Source organism: Oncorhynchus clarkii, chromosome 3 (assembly GCF_045791955.1).
Source record: "Oncorhynchus clarkii lewisi isolate Uvic-CL-2024 chromosome 3, UVic_Ocla_1.0, whole genome shotgun sequence".
Taxonomy (NCBI): domain Eukaryota; kingdom Metazoa; phylum Chordata; class Actinopteri; order Salmoniformes; family Salmonidae; genus Oncorhynchus; species Oncorhynchus clarkii.
The window spans coordinates 75235585-75254887 of NC_092149.1; the positions used below are offsets into that span (position 1 = coordinate 75235585).

The 19303-nt window shown below is 44.0% G+C and overlaps 2 protein-coding genes across 4 annotated transcripts in view; one reads left to right on the top strand and one right to left on the bottom strand.

Annotated features, from left to right (window-relative positions):
• Window positions 1–9572, bottom strand: LOC139404338 (GA-binding protein alpha chain-like). Of its 2 annotated transcripts, none has more exons than XM_071147212.1 (10): window positions 9260–9572; window positions 7056–7158; window positions 6778–6922; window positions 6393–6477; window positions 6032–6256; window positions 5617–5811; window positions 3369–3425; window positions 3000–3128; window positions 1083–1275; window positions 1–952 (listed from the first exon to the last, which is right to left on the bottom strand). In XM_071147212.1, exons 2-10 carry the CDS (start codon window positions 7130–7132, stop codon window positions 736–738), a joined length of 1323 nt encoding a protein of 440 aa, XP_071003313.1. In that variant the 5' UTR covers window positions 7133–7158; window positions 9260–9572; the 3' UTR covers window positions 1–735. The 2 variants fall into 2 exon arrangements, with proteins under 2 accessions (XP_071003313.1, XP_071003315.1); XM_071147214.1 differs by having other exon boundaries at window positions 250–952; window positions 7056–7153.
• LOC139404363 (splicing factor U2AF 35 kDa subunit-like) overlaps window positions 7896–19303 on the top strand; it is a 20289-nt gene continuing 8881 nt past the window's right edge. The window contains exon 1 of one of the 2 annotated variants that reach the window (XM_071147215.1): window positions 7896–8083. In XM_071147215.1, the coding sequence (XP_071003316.1) occupies window positions 8037–8083 (47 nt within the window). In that variant the 5' untranslated portion in view covers window positions 7896–8036. Of the gene's footprint in view, window positions 8084–18172; window positions 18222–19303 lie in introns of those variants that run through there. The other variant, XM_071147216.1, reaches the window with a different exon arrangement.

Sequence of the window (19303 nt, forward strand, 5' to 3'; positions counted from 1 at the left end):
GGAAAAACATGAGAACCCACCTGAGTGGTGTGCATGTATGTATGTATGTATGTATGTATGTATGTATGCATACATACTCATTACACTGGAGCAGTTCTGCCTATAGACAGACTACGTGTAGGGTCCCCCCACCAACAGTTTTTTTAGGAACTACATCGGGGTCTCGGTTGAATGAGCATAGTAGAATACACCGACATGCAATTTTGTGGCTCTGCATTGGAGCTGTTGGATCAAGGACAGACTCAGTCCTTAGGAAAACATCTGCCACTTTATTTCCCCTGGTGGACGATCAAGGTCCAACTCATTAGGAGGAAAAAAGCCTCAAATAAAATACAAAACTGATCCTTTTATAAATGGAAAATATGAAAATACACTGCCCTTGTGGCTATCAAAAACATGGAGTACCGGTATATACAATGGAAACTATACTAAGCTACAGATAAAGGAACAAAAAATGCAAAGCTCATTTGATTTTCCAGCATACGCAAACACACTCCACCTCTCAGACACTCATATACACACACACACATATACACTCCCTCCAACAAGCATCTCTTCCCTGGTTAAAATAAGAAAACAACCTCCCCAATCAAACCAAAAGGAAAAGGACGAAGTTGCCCATAGACATGGATCTAAAGTCTGTTCATCATTTCCACCTATTAATGTAACGCTTAGGGCTGGTCACAGTGGGCAACTTCTACCTGGGGCAGTCATGGAGCCCCATGCCCCTCCCCCTCAGCTGTCCTGTGCTGAGGTGGCCAGTGTCACCGTGGTGATGGGCTGGCCAATCCCGTGCAGCTGAATGCGGGCCAGCTTCTTCTGCTCACACTCCGTCACCAGGTTGTTGAGCTCAGCAGCGCTGTAGCCAATCAAAGTCCTCAGGTCGCACACAAACTTGTAGACAAATCGCTTGCCCTGCACCTTGCTGATCATGTCCCCGTCGTAGTAATACCTGAGAAAATTGGCTGAAATTAAAACGACATGACTAGAAAGTTCAAGGTAAGGGAACAAGTCACAAGTGCCTGAAATTGTGCAACGAAAATGTTAGAAGAAAAGGGAGAGAAACTGGCAGATTGACATACCTGAGCGCTCGGCTGAGTTTCTCATAGTTCATGGTGGGCTTGTTCTTGCGTTGGCCCCATTTCTGGGCCACCAGTTCAGGCTGGTTGAGTTTGAACTCTCCCTCCTCTCCCACCCAGGAGATACAGTCTCTAGCATCCTTATCCGTCAACAGCTCCAACAGGAACTGCCACAGCTGGATCTGACCGTTGTTACCTAAAGGGACAGGTGAGAGGACGGGTGTGCGTGTGTTCACATCAGATACGAGCATATGCACATTTAAGGCATCCATAAAAAAAAGCATACCAAGACTACTGCTCGAGGTACACATCTAGCTGAAGTCGGAAGTTTACATACACTTAGGTTGGAGTCATTAAAACTCGTTTTTCAAACACTCCACATTTGTTGTTAACAAACTACGATTTTGACAAGTCGGTTAGGACATGTACTTGGTGCATGACACAAGTCATTTTTCCAACAATTGTTTACAGACAGATTATTTCACTTATAATTCACTGTATCCTAATTCCAGTGGGTTAGAAGTTAACATACACTAAGTTGACTGTGCCTTTAAACAGCTTGGAAAATTCCAGAAGATTATTTGGCTTAATTGACATCATTTGAGTCAATTGGAGGTGTACCTGTGGATGTATTTCAAGGCCTACCTTCAAGATCAGTGCCTGTTTTCTTGACATTGTGGGAAAATCAAAAGAAATCAGCCAAAACCTCAGAAAGAAATTATAATGTAAAGCTCCACAAGTCTAGTTCATCCTTGGGAGCAATTTCCAAACACCTGAAGGTACCACGTTCATCTGTACAAACACCATGGGACCACGCAGCCGTCATACCGCTCAGGATGGAGATGCATTCTGTCTCCTAGAGATGAATGTACTTTGGTGCGAAAAGTGCAAATCAATCGCAGAACAACAGCAAAGGACCTTGTGAAGCTGCTGGAGGAAACAGGTACAAAAGTATCTATATCCACAGTAAAACAAGTCCTATATCGACATAACCTGAAAGGCCGCTCAGCAAGGAAGAAGCCACTGCTCCAAAACCGCCATAATAAAGCTAGACTACGGTTTGCAACTGCACATGGGGACAAAGATCATACTTTTTGGAGAAATGTCCTCTGGTCTGATGAAAGAAAAATAGAACTGTTTGGCCATCATTATGTTTGGAGGAAAAAGGGGGAAGCTTGCAAGCCAAAGAACACTATCCGAACCGTGAAGCACGGGGGTGACAGCATCTTGTTGTGGGGGTGCTTTGCTGCAGGAGGGACTGGTGCACTTCACAAAATAGATGGCATCATTAGGGAGGAAAATTGTGTGTATATTGAAGCAACATCTCAAGACATCAGTCAGAAAGTTAAAGCTTGGTCGCAAATGGGTCTTCCAAATGGACAATGACCCCAAGCATACTTCCAAAGTTGTGACAAAGTCAAGGTATTGGAGTGGCCATCACAAAGCCCTGACCTCAATCCCATAGCAAATTTGTGGGCAGAACTGAAAAAGCCTGTGCGAGCAAGGAGGCCTACAAACCTGACTCAGTTACACCAGCTCTGTCAGGAGGAATGGGCCAAAATTCACCCAACTTATTGTGGGAAGCTTGTGGAAGGCTACCCAAATTTTTTTTACCCAAGTTAAACAATTTAAAGGCAATGCTACCAAATACTAATTGAGTGAATGTAAACTTCTGATCCACTGGGAATGTGATGAAGAAATAAAAGCTGAAATAAATCATTCTCTGTCTTATTATTCTGACATTTCACATTCTTAAAATAAAAGTGGAGATCCTAACTGATCGAACTAAGACAGGGAATTTTTAATAGGATAAATGTCAGGAACTGTGCAAAACTGAGTTTAAATGTATTTGGCTAAGGTGTATGTAAACTTCCGACTTCAACTGTACATACACAACATCCAAGACACACAAATGCCTACCTGTGCGGTTGCCAGGTGAGCTGCGCTCCTCTCCTCCTGAGATGCGGGGTGTTCTGGGGCCGCGGTTCTGCTTCAGTACCTTGATAGTAGTGGGTGTGGTCTGCACAGCAGCTGGGATGATCTGGACTTCTGAGGGTGGAGACAGAAGGTTCAAACAGCCACTAATATACAGGATGAAGTTACCACCTGATCTATGGTCAGTTTGGTGTTCCTACCCATGTTGGCACAAGTAAGGATTTGGGTGAGAGTAAGCTGATCCTAGATCTGTGCCTATAGGCAACAACACCCACATAGAGGAGAACAATATAGTGTGGTTGATGAATGCAGGGTGACATGACAATGAGTGAGAGAGACAGGAAATAAACTTACGTTGGTCAATGGTGACTGTGGCCTCCTGGCCAGACTGGTCCTGACTGGCCAACACATCTGTAAAGAACATGGACAGATACAGTATGTGAGCTAAAACCAACTTCAATAAACATGCTTGTCCAGGCTCAGAACAACTCCCATCCCCTTCAAATCAAATCACATTTTATTGGTCACATACACATGGTTAGCAGATGTTAATGCGAGTGTAGCGAAAAGCTTGTTCTTCTAGTTCCGACAGTGCAGTAAAATCTAACAAGTAATCTAACAATTCCACAACAACTACCTCATACACACAAGTGTAAAGGAATGACTAAGAATATGTACATATAAATATATGGAGGAGAGATGGCCGTTCAGCATAGTCAAGATGCAGTAGATGGTATAGAGTACAGTATATACATATGAGATGAGTAATGTAGGGTATGTAAACATGATATAAAGTGACTTTGTTTAAGTGACTAGTGATACATGTATTACATCCAGTTTTTTTATTATTAAAGTGGCTAGAGATTTGAGTCAGTATGTTGGCAGCAGCCCCTCAATGTTAGTGATGGCTGTTTAACAGTCTGATGGCCTTGAGATTGAAAAATAGCTTCAGTCTCTCGGCCCCTGCTTTGATGCACCTGCTTTGAGGGAGGAGCAGTTGCCGTACCAGGCGGTGATACAGCCTGACAGGATGCTCTCGTTTGTGCATCTGTAAAAGATTGTGAGTGTTTTCGGTGACAAGCCAAATTCTTCAGCCTCCTGAGTTTCAAGAGGCACTGTTGCGCCTTCTTCACCACGCTGTCTGTGTGGGTGGACCATTTTAGTTTGTCCGTGATGTGTACGCTGAGAAACTTAAAACTTTCCACCTTCTCCACTACTGTCCTGTCGATGTGGATAGGGGGGTGCTCCCTCTGCTGTTTCCTGAAGTCCACTATAATCTCCTTTGTTTTGTTGACGTTGAGTGTGAATGTTATTTTCCTGACACCACACTCTGAGGGCCCTCACCTCCTCCCTGTAGGCCGTCTCGTCGTTGTTGGAAATCAAGCCTACCACTGTAGTGTTGTCTGCAAACTTGATGATTGAGTTGGAGGCATGCGAGGCCACGCAGTCGTGCCCTAAGTCATCTGGAGCAAGACATCGGTGTCCGCGACGAGGCTGGTTTTCTTTTTGTAATCCGTGATTGACTGTAGACACTGCCACATACATACTTTGTCTCTATACTGACGCTTAGCGTGTTTGATTGCCTTGCGGGGGGAATAGCTACACTGTTTGTATTCGGTCATGTTTCCGGTCGCCTTGCCATGATTAAAAACAGTGGTTCACGCTTTCAGTTTTGCGTGAATGCTGCCATCAATCCACGGTTTCTGGTTGGGGAAGGTTTTAATAGTCACCATGGATACAACATCACCGATGCACTTGCTAATAACCTTGCTAATAACCTTGCTATTAACCTTGCTATTAACCTTGCTATTAACCTTGCTCACCGAATCAGCGTATACATCAATGTTGTTGTCTGAGGCGATCCAGAACATATTCCAGTCCACATGATCGAAGCAATCTTGAAGCGTGGAATCAGATTGGTCGGACCAGCGTTGAACAGACCTGAGCACAGGCGTTTCCTGTTTTAGTTTGTGTCTATAGGCTGGGAGCAACAAAATGGAGCTGTGGTCAGATTTGCCGAAAGGAGGGTAAGGGAGGGCTTTGTATGCGTAGCGGAAGTTAGAGTAGCAACGATCCAGAATGCTGCCAGCCCGGGTCGCGCATTCGATATGCTGATAAAATTTAGGGAGCCTTGTTTTCAGATTAGCTTTGTTAAAATCCCCAGCTACAATAAATGCAGCCTCAGGATATGTGGTTTCCAGTTTACATAAAGTCCAATGAAGTTCTTTCAGGGCCGTCGAGGTGTCTGCTTGGTGGGGATATAGACGGCTGTGATTATAATCGAAGAAAATTCCCTTGGTAGATAATGTGGTTATTTACACATCCCAACTCCCTGAGACACCCGCAGAGAGTGGGGTCACAGCCAGGGTCGCTATTGTACAGCGACCCTGGAGAAATTAGGGTTAGGTGCCTTGGTTAATGGCACAGCGACCTTGTCGGCTCCGGTTTCGGAACAGCAACCTTTCGGTTACTGGCCCAACCCTCTAACCTCGAGGCTAACTGCTGCAAGGTGTGTATTATGACTCTACTTAGTCCTGAAATGGTGCTAGCCCTTATCCCTAACACAGTGACTCAACATACAGAAGCTACATTACAAACTCACACTTGCGGAGCAGCTCTAAGTGGCTCCAAAGGATCTCTCCACTGGGGACCCTCTGCAGGAACTCTTCCTGGGTGAAGGAGCAGAGGTCGTGACCCGGGATGTGAATCCCTCCCACCTCCATCTCGTCAATGCTGAACTCCTTCATCACCCACACGGCCCAGTGGATCACCTGGTCCGCCGTCCACTGTTCTGGGTCTGAGAGGAGACAGACACATTACAAGACTGACAATGCTGACTACAGCTTTTCTTGTCTGTTATAAATGGCATGGCAATAGCAGCAAACTGGTGTCACTTTGTACAACAGTGTGTACCTGCCTGATTAATTGTGGTTTTGTGTTTCAGTGTATATCTGTATTGGTCTGTGTCCTGCTTGTTTTTGTGTTTCAGTGCAAGTGTGTGTTGGTGTCCTCCTCACCGTAGGGTATCCCCAGACGGACCTGTTCCTTGCGGTAGCCCTCCAGGGCGGCGGCCCAGCGTGTCACCTGCTCCGAGGTGTCATCTGACAGGGAGGAGTGCTCCACAGCAATCAGCTGGCCCTCCTCCATCAGGGTGCCCTCCTCCCCTGCCGCATCCGGGTCGATCACCACCTCCACCGTCTCCACCGGCTTCACGATCTCCAGGATGTTCAGCTTCTCCTCGCCTGGATGGAGGGATTTGATGGGAGGTTAGAGTGTGATTAGTATCAACAGCCTCATTTGTATGGTGCCACATTTGTGTGCATCTATATATTGAGTGCCTGGGTTTTGATTTTGGTGCCGAGACTGTCGTTTGTGTACCTGGCTTTGTGATGATCTGTAGACTGAGTTGCACTGTGCCGTCTGTCTTCACTCCTTGATCAAAGAGGCTGTGGTCTGGATGCAGCTGGAGAGACAGAAAGAAAGAAAGGAGAGGGCAACAGGGGAGGACAGGCGAGCGACAGAGCGGAGGACGGGTGAGGGAGAGGGCGGAGGACAGGCGAGAGAGAGAGAGAGGAGGTATTTTAACCCCATAAATACAGGCCTCCATCAGTATCAGGTCTGATCAGGTATTTTAACCCCATAAATACAGGCCTCCATCAGTATCAGGTCTGATCAGGTATTTGAACTCCATAAATACAGGCCTCCATCAGCTTCAGGTCTGATCAGGTATTTGAACCCCATAAATGCAGGCCTCCATCAGTACCTGGATGTCCTGTAAACAGATTTCATATCCATCCAATGACATCTGGATACGGGGCTCCAGGAGCTTCTTCAGGTTACCGATTGGCTCATTGATGTCGATGTCCTGTTGGATCAGATCGGCTGATGTAATGGTCTGCTCCTCAACCCTGAAAATGGCACGACCACACAAACAAAAACACACAAATAGTCATGTTAAATCATCAGAAGTAGGGAGGGAGCTGGGTTTGAATTGATGTGAACAGGCACCCATAAGCACATTGTAAAATATATATCACTCACCCCTCCTCCAGGCACTCCTGTTTCTCCTGTCCGTCGATCTCAATCTCTATCATCTCCTCTGTCTCACTTTTAGACATTGCTGTACCCCAAGATTCAACCTATTCTGAGGAAAAGACAGACAGACAGGGGGGTATCAATCAACATTAGGGTGACATCAAATGTTTTCAGATGTGATGGAACAAACACATCGCTACAAACGGTTCAATTCCAATACCATCAAATATACAATAAAAACAACTGAGGACTAGTAGCAAAATTGGCACCATCATTGAGACTTTAGTAAATTATCATGAACACATTCTTTGAACAGTGGCATTATATCAATTAAAAAGTTGTTTAAAATAAAATCTAAAAGGTTAATATTTAGCTAGTGGGTCTTGATGTGAATGAAGTTGGGTCATAGTCTCGAAACAAAAACAAAAAAATCTAAGGTGTAATTTTTCACTACATTTCCTCTTGCAACACTGAGATTAGGATCCGTATTTATCTATTTCAGAATTATTATATTTTTGGTCAGATATTATGCATTTGACAAAAAAATAAAATCGCAAAATGATCATTACCGTAAAAAAAGTCCAAAAAAGTTAACAAAAACAAATCAATATTCAAATATTTTTCAACATTGCTCACCTAATGAGGCCTGAGTAAAGCATAATACTGGACATTTTAGCGCTTTCGGTAATGAGAAGGCCAAGTGGGATGAGAATAAGAACCTCATTCTGAAGATATATATATATATATACACTTAAAACTTGTGCTCATCTAAGGACTACTCCTCTAGATGATGCATCATGGGTGAATAAAGCTTTACTTTAAAAAGTGTTATGTAATGTCCACAAATACTGTTTGCATGTAATAAATATTATAGTTTCATGTAAACTTCAACTAGTGTAACATTTTTATGATTTATGGACAAACTACTGCAATATATTTGGGGGTTTATTCAAATAAATTAGTTTTTTTCTAAAGAATTTAATCCAGATGCATTTCAGCAATGAGAATTTGGGGTGGAAATTTACAAATTTCAGGTAAAATGTAACATTTATTTAATATAAGACACTTTCCAAAATCTAAACATCTGGTCCTCAAAATGAAACTTGATTTTTGAAGATGAATCATGGTTTTGTAACTCAATTTGCTAGACATTTTAAAACTGGATTCATGAGAATCACCCAGTTGAGGGAGCCTCGGTTTCTCATTGGGCGGCAGAGAGTTATGTGCGAGCTAAAGTACTAACGCGAGGGCGAGGCCTCTCCAAAGCATAGGCCTTACTGTAGGCCATTAGTTGATCAATTATTACATAAACTTGATAAATTTGAACTCCTCTGAAAGCAAACACTTCTAAGATATATCGGTAATAATGTTAATTATACGTGTAGCATAGCTGTACAATACTGTAGCAATACAATGCTAGCTATCCAGCATATTTTTCAGCGATGTTATGAGGGGCGAGACACGCGCAAAACGGGGGTCGGTCTCATGAAATACACAATTTATACTGACTGTAAGAAACACAGTTCAATGAATAACTGATTTAAATGTCGATTTAAATATACTCTGAAACTTAGAATCTGGAAAACTTTGAAACGGAAATGGAAGAAACGGAAACAAAACAGCAGAGGGGCAATCGCAAAGGAGCCGGAAATCCTGGCTAAGTTTAGTGCAGTCTACAGACTTCCGAGAGCGGTCAGGGGGAAATGCCGGAGTAATTTGCTCGATTAAAATGAAAAATAACGTAATACTTATAACATTGGGAAAACGTATTTACATATGGCTAAAAGTATAACGTATCACCTGGGCGAACAACTGGAATAGAATGAACAAGCTGTCGTTTGCGTTAGCAATATTAGCTAGCAGCTACCACTGCTTAGTTAGCTAACGTGTCGAAAGTTGGATTTTGCATGGACACGTTTGAAGGCAAATCGTAGACAAGCCATTTGGAAAGCAATTTTGTAGTTGGGAAGTAATCTGAAAACCACTCCATCCAGTACATTATTTAGAATTGATGTTAGTGTTTTTAGGCTAATGCATGTGGTATAGCGGATCAACACGCTAGCTTTGTAGGCAGCGTTCAGCTAGCTAACAGTTTGATACAAAAAGCGGGAAGAGCGATTACCTAGTGAAAGAATATACAATTCCGTTTAGATTGACAATGTAATGGGTTTCATATATACATCAAAAATAGTTTATGGTCGTACACATACCTCTTAAAATGTACACTCCCAAGATTGTGGACTTGATATATGAGTCAATGTAGTAGAATAGCAAGCTAGCCTTTCCACTCAAATCGATTTCATGCAAGTTTTTGGACAACAAGACAGGGGGCGGGGACTAGCTTGCTTTTTTAGACATATACGAGTTAACTCTTGTATCAAAGAAATCATCATGATATTTGTGTGTGTGTTATGTGATGTTTGATAGCACGCATAATTATTTACTATAATTATCAGCTTCTATTCCCAAGCCATACGACTGCTGAACAATTATTCAAATAGCCACCTGGACTAGTTACATTGACCTCCCCTGGTTGGTTTTACACTGCTGCTACTCTGTTTATGATCTATGCATAGTCACTTTACCCCTACCTACATGTACACATTACCTCGACTAACCTGTACCCCCCCCCCCCCCCCATTGAATCGGTACTGGTACCCCCTGTATATATCCTCGTTATTTTATTTTTTACTTTAGGTTATTTAGTAAATATTTCCTTAACTATTTCTTCAACTGCATTGTTGGTTAAGGGCTCGTAAGTAAGCATTTCACGTTAAGGTCTACCTACACCTGTTGTATTCGGTGCATGTGATCAATTTGATTTGACTTGTAACCTACTTTTACCAGACGGTTGTTGTAGATAAGAACACTCACTGTATGCATGAACTTATGTGGTAATAATTGAGCCATCAGTACTCCTTATTTCACAATGTCCCTCCCACAACGATCCTATTACATTCTAAGTTTAACTATGTATTTATTTGGTCCATCCTATATTTTATACTCAAAGCTATAAAAATTAACCCTATCTTTAAGGGTAGGTAAACAAACAAGTGTTAATGTCACGTTCACAAGTAGGGTGAAATGCCTTTCTTGCAAGCTCCAAACCCAACAAAGCAGAAATCAATATCAATGTAGTACTAAAAATAACATGGGTTAGAACAAAAACACAATAAATAAACGTGTAGTTCGTCTTATTACAGAAAGATGTGTAATTAATTTGCAAGTATTATCTAGTATTATATTAATAGTATCATTATGCTGCAGTTCCTGTTAATAATAAATACATACAATGCCTTCAGAAAGTATTCTGACCCCTTGACTTTTTCCACATTTTGTTACGTTACAGCCTTATTCTAAAATGGATTAAATAAAACAATTCTGCAATCTACACACAATACCCATAATGACAAAGCATAAACAGGTTTTTAGAAATTGTTACAAAAAAACAAATCCTTATTTACGTTAGTATTCAGACCCTTCGCTATGAAACTCGAAATTGAGCTCAGGTGCATCCTGTTTCCATTGATCATCCTTGAGATGTTTCTACAACTTGATGGGAGTACACCTGTGGTAAATTCAATTGATTAGACATGATTTGGAAAGGCACACACCTGTCTATATAAGTTGACAGTATATATCAGAGCAAAAACCAAGCCATGAGGTTGAAGGAATTGTCCGTAGAGCTCCGAGACAGGATTATGTTGAGGCACAGATCTGGGGAAGGGTACCAAAAAATGTCTGCAGCATTGAAAGTGCCCAAGAACACAGTGGCCTCCATCATTCTAAAATGGAAGAAGTTTGGAACCAACAAGATTCTAACTAGAGCTGGCCGACCGGTCAAACTGAACAATCGGGGGGGAAGGGCCTTGGTCAGGGAGGTGATCAAGAACCCGATGGTCACTCTGACAGAGCTCCAGAGTTCCTCTGTGGAGATGGGAGAACTTTCCAGAAGGACAACCATCTCTGCAGCACCAACAATCAGGCCTTTCATGGTAGAGTGGGCAGACGGAAGCCACTCCCCTGTAAAAGGCACATGACAGCCCGCTTGGAGTTTGCCAAAAGGCACCTAAAGACTCCCAGACCATGAGAAACAAGATTCTCTGGTCTGATGAAACCAAGATTGAACTCTTTGGCCTGAATGCCACGCGTCACATCTGGAGGAAACCTGGCACCATCCCTACGGTGAAGCATGCTGGTGGCAGCATCATGCTGTGGGTGCTGTAGACCACACTATTTACCAATAGAGTTTTAATCTATATTCTTCGTAGCTGTCTATTTACTACCACAAACCGAAGCTGACACTAAGACCGCAGTCAATGAGCTGTAATTCCTAGAAGCTGATAATTCCTAGTAGCTGGGGACTTTAATAGTAGCCAGGGACTTTCCCTCTGCAACCAGAGGAAAAAAACTCTAGACCACCTTTTGGCAAATCTAAGCATAATCTAACCATGTGCCCAAGAACACTAAGGTAACCTGCCTAAATGACTACCGACCCGTAGCTTTGAAGGGCTGGTCATGGGTCACATAACTCCTGATTCCCGCTTACTAAAAACTAAAGTATCAGGTCAGAAGAAGCTGTTTTGGCTATTCTTCCGATGGTACCACCACATCAGTCATCAATAATTGCATCGATGACGTACATACCCCAACTAGAAGCCATGGATAGGCAACATCTGCACTTTTTTAATAATATTTGCCAGTTAAGAACAAATTCTTATTTTCAATGATAGCCTAGGATCAGGCCCTGTTCAGGGGCAGAACGACAGATTTGTACCTTGTCAGCTCTGGGATTTGAACTTGCAACCTTTCGGTTACTAGTCCAACGCTCTAACCACTAGGCTACCCTGCCGCCACAGCTAAAGGGTAGAGTTGCCGCTTTCAAGGAGCGGGACTCTAACCCGGAAGCTTATAAGAAATCGCGCTATGCCCTCAGACGAACCATCAAACAGGCAAAGCGTCAATACAGGTCTAAGATTGAATCATACTACACCGGCTCCGACACTCGTCGGATGTGGCAGGGCTTGCAAAATAATACAGACTACAAAGGGAAGCACAGCTGCGAGCTGCCCAGTGACGCAAGCCTATCAGACGAGTTAAATTACTTCTATGCTCGTTTTGAGGCAAGCAACACTGAAACATGCATGAGACCATCAGCTGTTCCAGACGACAGTGTGATCACGCTCTCCGTAGCTGATGTGAGTAAGACCTTTAAACAGGTCAACATTTACAAGGCCGCGGGGCCAGACGGATTACCAGGACGTGTACTCCGAGCATGCGTGGACAAACTGTCAAGTGTCTTCACTGACATTTTCAACCTGTCCCTGACTGAGTCTGTAATACCAACATGTTTCAAGCAGACCACCATAGTTCCTGTGCCCAAGAACACTAAGGTAACCTGCCTAAATGACTACCGACCCGTAGCTTTGAAAGGCTGGTCATGGGTCACATAACACCATTATTCCTTAAACCCTAGACCCACTCCAATTTTCATACCTCCCCAACAGATCCACAGATGGTGAAATCTCTATTGCACTCCAAACTGCCCATTCCCACCTGGACAAAAGGAACACCTATATGAGAATGCTATTCATTGACTACAGCTCAGCATTCAACACCATAGTGCCCTCAAAGCTCATCAATAAGCTAATGACCCTGGGACTAAACACCTCCCTCTGCAACTCTATCCTGAACTTCCTGACTGGCCGCCCCCAGGGGTACGGTTAGGTAAAAACACATCCGCCATGCTGATCCTCAACACAGAGGCCCCTCAGGGGGTTCATGCTCAGTCCCCTCCTGTACTACCTGTTCACTCATGACTGCATGACCAGGCACGACGCCAACACCATCATTAAGTTTTCCGGTGGCACAACACCGACAATGATGAGACAGCCTATAGGAAGGAGGTCAGAGACCTGGCCGTGTGGTGCTTGGACAACAATCTTTCAATGTGATCAAGACAAAGGAGATGATTGTGGACTACAGGAAAAGGAGGACCGAGCACCCCCCCATTCTCATCAATGGGGCTGTAGTGGAGCAGGTTGAGAGCTTCAAGTTCCTTGGTGTCCACATCACTAATAAACTATCATGGTCCAAACACACCAAGACAGTCGTGAAGAGGGCACAACAACAAAGCCTATTCCCCTCAGGAGACTGAAAAGTTTTGGCATGGGTCCTCAGATCTTCAAAAAGTTCTACAGCTGCACCATTGCCAGGTATGGCAACTGCTCAGCCTCCAACCTCAAGGCACTACATTGTTGCAACCACTGTTACTAGCCTGTTCAACCTCTCTTTCGTATTGTCTGACATCCCCAAATGTGGGAAAGCTGCCGCGGTCATCCCCCTCTTCAAAGGGGGAGACACTCTAGACCCAAACCGCTACAGACCTATATATATCCTACCCTGCCTTTCTAAGGTCTTTGAAAGCCAAGGTGGAGCCCAATACTCCACCGGATCTTTGCTGTAAACTCTGGACCTTGTCACCGGATCACCACTGCTACCGATTGGCTATAGTGGCTAACGCCACTGCCACGAAGCTAGCACCAGTTAGCCATGAGCCAGGCACATCTCCCGGCTAGCAAACAAAATTCTACAATACCTCTTTCGCCATCTGGCTTGGATTCTCTGTCGACACGGTGCCCCGCCGCACCACCACGACTGGTCTGCCGACGAATACTCCATCCGCTGTGCCTTCAACCGGCCTCCGTCTGAGCAGACCCCCCCTACCACCCCCGGGCTACTAACTTTAAACGCTGTGTCGCCTAGTGGCGGTTTCCCTGTTCCATCTACTGCTGCCCCCTGGACACTATGATCACTTGGCAACATAGCTGATGCCTGCTGGACTGTCCATTAATCACGGTACTCAGACTCTGTGTGTAGTTAATCTGACCCTCTCTGCCTAGTCATCGCCATTTTACCTGCTGTTGTTGTGTTAGCTGACTAGCTGTTGTTGTCTCACATGTTGTTTTAGCTAGCTCTCCCAATCAACACCTGCGATTACTTTATGCCTTGTTGTATGTCTCTCTCAAATATCAATATATTACAATATGCCTTGTATACTGTTGTTCAGGTTAGTTATCATTGTTTTAGTTTAAAATGGAGCCCCTAGTTCCACTCCTCATACCTCTGATACCTCCTTTGTCCCACCTCCCACACATGTGGTGACCTCACCCATTATAACCAGCATGTCCAGAGATACAACCTCTCTTATCATCACCCAGTGCCTGGGCTTACCTCCACTGTACACGCACCCCACCATACCCCTGTCTGCACATTATGCCCTGAATATATTCTACCACGCCCATAAATCTGCTCCTTTTATTCCTTGTCCCCAACGCTCTAGGCGACCAGTTTTGATAGCCTTTTGCCGCACCCCCATCCTACTCCTCCTCTGTTCCTCGGTGATGTGGAGGTAAATCCAGGCCCTGCATGTCCCCAGGCACCCTCATTTGTTGACTTCTGTGATCGAAAAAGTCTTGGTTTCATGCATGTCAACATCAGAAGCCTCCTCCCTAAGTTTGTTTTACTCACTGCTTTAGCACACTCTGCCAACCCTGATGTCCTTGCCGTGTCTGAATCCTGGCTTAGGAAGGCCACCAAAAATTCTGAGATTTCCATACCCAACTATAACATTTTCCGTCAAGATAGAACTGCAAAAGGGGGAGTAGTTGCAATCTACTGCAGAGATAGCCTGCAAAGTTCTGTCATACTTTCCAGGTCTATGCCCAAACAGTTCGAACTTCTAATTTTAAAAATTAATCTCTCCAGAAATAATTCTCTCACTGTTGCCGCCTGCTACTGACCCCCCTCAGCTCCCAGCTGTGCCCTGGACACCATCTGTGAATTGATCGCCCCCCATCTAGCTTCAGAGTTTGTTCTGTTAGGTGACCTAAACTGGGATATGCTTAACACCCCGGCAGTCCTACAATCTAAGCTAGATGCCCTCAATCTCACACAAATCATCAAGGAACCCACCAGGTACAACCCTAAATCCGTAAACATGGGCACCCTAATAGACATTATCCTGACCAACTTGCCCTCCAAATACACCTCTGCTGTCTTCAATTAGGATCTCAGCGATCACTGCCTCATTGCCTGTATCCGCTATGGGTCTGCGGTCAAACGACCACCCCTCATCACTGTCAAACGCTCCCTAAAACACTTCTGCGAGCAGGCCTTTCTAATCGACCTGGCCCGGGTATCCTGGAAGGATATTGACCTCATCCCGTCAGTTGAGCATGCCTGGTCATTCTTTAAAAGTAACTTCCTCACCATCTTAGATAAGCATGCTCCGTTCAAAAAATGCAGAACTAAGAACAGATATAGCCCTTGGTTCACTCCAGACCTGACTGCCCTCGACCAGCACAAAAACATCCTGTGGCGGACTGCAATAGCATTGAATAGTCCCCGCGATATGCAACTGTTCAGGGAAGTCAGAAACCAATACACGCAGTCAGTCAGGAAAGCAAAGGCCAGCTTTTTCAAGCAGAAATTTGCATCCTGTAGCTCTAACTCCAAAAAGTTATGGGACACTGTAAAGTCCATGGAGAACAAGAGCACCTCCTCCCAGCTGCCCACTGCACTGAGGCTAGGTAACATGGTCACCACCGATAAATCCATGATAATCGAAAACTTCAACAAGCATTTCTCAAGGCTGGCCATGCCTTCCCCCTGGCTACTCCAACCTCAGCCAACTGCTGCCGCGGTCATCCCCCTCTTCAAAGGGGGAGACACCCTGTACCCAAACTGTTACAGACCTATATCCATCCTGCCCTGCCTATCTAAGGTCTTCGAAAGCCAAGTGAACAAACAGATCACTGACCATCTCGAATCCCACCGTACCTTCTTCGCTGTGCAATCCGGTTTCCGAGCCGGTCACGGGTGCACCTCAGCCACGCTCAAGGTACTAAACGATATCATAACCGCCATCGATAAAAGACAGTACTGTGCAGCCGTCTTCATCGACCTGGCCAAGGCTTTCGACTCTGTCAATCACCATATTCTTATCGGCAGACTCAGTAGCCTTGGTTTCTCAAATGACTGCCTTGCCTGGTTCACCAACTACTTCTCAGACAGAGTTCAGTGTGTCAAATCAGAGGGCCTGTTGTCCGGACCTCTGGCAGTCTCTATGGGGGTGCCACAGGGTTCAATTCTCAGGCCGACTCTTTTCTCTGTATACATCAATGATGTTGCTCTTGCTGCTGGTGATTCTCTGATTCACCTCTACGTAGACGATACCATTCTGTATACTTCTGGCCCTTCTTTGGACACTGTGTTAACTAACCTCCAGACGAGCTTCAATGCCATACAACTTTCCTTCCGTGGCCTCCAATTGCTCTTAAATGCTAGTAAAACTAAATGCTTGCTCTTCAACCGATCGCTACCAGCACCTGCCCGCCCATCCAGCATCACTACTCTGGACGGTTCTGACTTAGAATATGTGGACATCTACAACTACCTAGGTGTCTGGTTAGACTGTAAACTCTCCTTCCAGAATCACATTAAGCATCTCCAATCCAAAATTAAATCTATAATCGGCTTCCTATTTCGCAACAAAGCATCCTTCACTCAGGCTGCCAAACATACCCTCGTAAAACTGACGATCCTACCGATCCTTGACTTTGGCGATGTAATTCACAAAATAGCCTCCAACAATCTACTCAGCAAATTGGATGCAGTCTATCACAGTGCCATCCGTTTTGTTACCAAAGCCCCATATACTACCCACCACTGCAAACTGTATGCTCTCGTTGGCTGGCCCACGCTTCATATTTGTCACCAAACCCACTGGCTCCACGATATCTATAAGTCTTTGCTAGGTAAATCCCCATCTTATCTCATCTCCTGGTCACCATAGCAGCGCCCACCCGTAGCACACACTGCAGAAGGTATATTTCACTGGTCATCCCCAAAGCCAATTCCTTTTTGGCTGCCTTTCCTTACAATTCTCTGCTGCCAATGACTGTAACGAACTGCAAAAATCACTGAAGCTGGAGACTCATATCTCCCTCACTAACTTTAAGCACCAGCTGTCAGAGCAGCTGACAGATCACTGCACCTGTACATAACCCATCTGTAAATAACCCATCCAACTACCTCATCCACATACTGTTATTATTATTTTTGCTCCTTTGCACCCCAGTATCTCTATTTGCACATTCATCTTTGCACATCTATCACTCCAGTGTTTAATTGCTAAATTGTAATTGTTTCACCACTATGGCCTATTTATTGCCTCCCGTATCTTACCTCATTTGCACACACTGTATATAGACTTCTTCCCCCTATGTTTGTTTATTCCATGTGTAACTCTGTGTTGTTGTTTGTGTCGCACTGCTTTGCTTTATCTTGGCCAAGTCGCAGTTGTAAATGAGAAGTTGTTCTCAACTAGCCTACCTGGTTAAATAAAGTTGAAATAAAAAAAATACAGAGGGTAGTGTGTACAGCCCAGTACATCACTGGGGTCAAGCTTCCTGCCATCCAGGACCTCTGTGCCAGGTGGTGTCAGAGGAATGCCCTAAAATTTGTAAAAGACTCCCACCTTGCACAGCAAGCGGTACCGGAGCGCCAAGTCTTAGTTTCAAAGGCTTCTTAACAGCGTCCACCCCCAAGCCATGAGCTCTCAGGACCTCAGACTGGGCCCGAAGGTTCACCTTCCAACAGGACAACCACCCTAAGCACACAACCAACAACATTTCATAATGACCACCAACTGCTGTACAATGGTCTAGGCTAGGTATGTAAAAGCTTTTGAAACTTAATTCAAGTTCATAAAAAATATGCATGATCGATTGATGGCCAGTGTTTGGTTAAGGGGGCTCCTGAGTGGCACTGCATCTCAACGCAAGAGGCATCACTGCAGTACCTGGTTCGAATCCAGGCAGCATCAAATCCGGCCATGATTGTGAGTCCCATAGGCCAACGCACAATTGGCCCAGCGTCGTCCGGGTTTGGCCGGCTTAGGCCGTCATTGTAAATAATAATTTGTTCTTAATTTGTTCTTAACTGACTTGCCTAGTTAAATAAAGGTTAAATGAAAAAAAAAAAAATTCATAAAGTTAAAATCAGTGCTCAGTTCCTGGAAGGGTATCATTTCTGACGTCAAAAGTGTAGCCGATAGGATCGAAAATGGCGGAGTACCTGGCGTCCATTTTTGGTACAGAGAAAGATAAAGTGAGTAAATGTTTTTAACTATATGTATATCCTTACTTATTTGGTCTGACAATCATATTATAGACATATGAAGAGAACTTCCACACTTGCCTTACTATGTTATATCATTCACAATTAGCAGTGAAATTTAGACGTGTTAGAATGATGGATATAGTCATTTGGAAAAGGTTGGCATGTTGTTGAACATGTGTGCACAGATAAGTGATCTTTGTGTGTGCTGAGCAGTTTGCCAGTCTCACCTGTAAAATGTACATTACATTGCTTAGTACCCTGTTTGTCAAAATCTAGACATTATTTTGTGTGACACTAATGATTTTGTAGTTAGGGAAACACTGCTGGCAACTCACTCTGCCATGTGTCCCAAATGGTTAAATTAGCTAGCTATACCAAGATTTGTCATCTGTTGCTATACATCCAGTAGTAACGTTAGCTATAATGTCAACTAGCTGGCTCCCAAGATCATCCAGATGCGCATAGCATTTGCCCTGTATAATATGTGGTGTGTCCAAGGTTGAAGAAATTGTGAGACAGACAATATAACTACAGTAGTACTGATGCACCGGTTGACTCAACCCGTGGTTATATCCGTGGGGCAGACAGGTTTAGGATCATTAAATATTGTGTGGTTGAAGGGCCAGTGGATGACGGGCGGGTTGAATAAAGAGAAAAAAAATACATAAATAAATGTCTAATTAGTGTGCAATTTATATAGGTAACATTTTGAGGTTTTTCTTTAATTTATATTAGGATATCTGGTATTAGTTAGGCTTCTGTAGTAATCTACACATACAATCGCCAAATAACTTTCTGCCCGTTCCCAAAAGCAGTAACGTCAATCCATGGAGGCAAGAGTACATTGTCGAAGTTTAATTCAATAAGACAAAAGCTGCAGAAGGACAGTTGAAAATAAAGAGAAGGGAGGGACAGAATTTGAAAAGTTTTAGTGAAGAGAAAAAGAGGGTAATTACAGATAATCCCATAACATGATAATTCCTGTTATTTGTGGTGATTGATTGTGAGGCTCTATACAAATGTGACAGTCACAGGACTGGACTTCAAACAGACCTATGGCATGTCAAAGG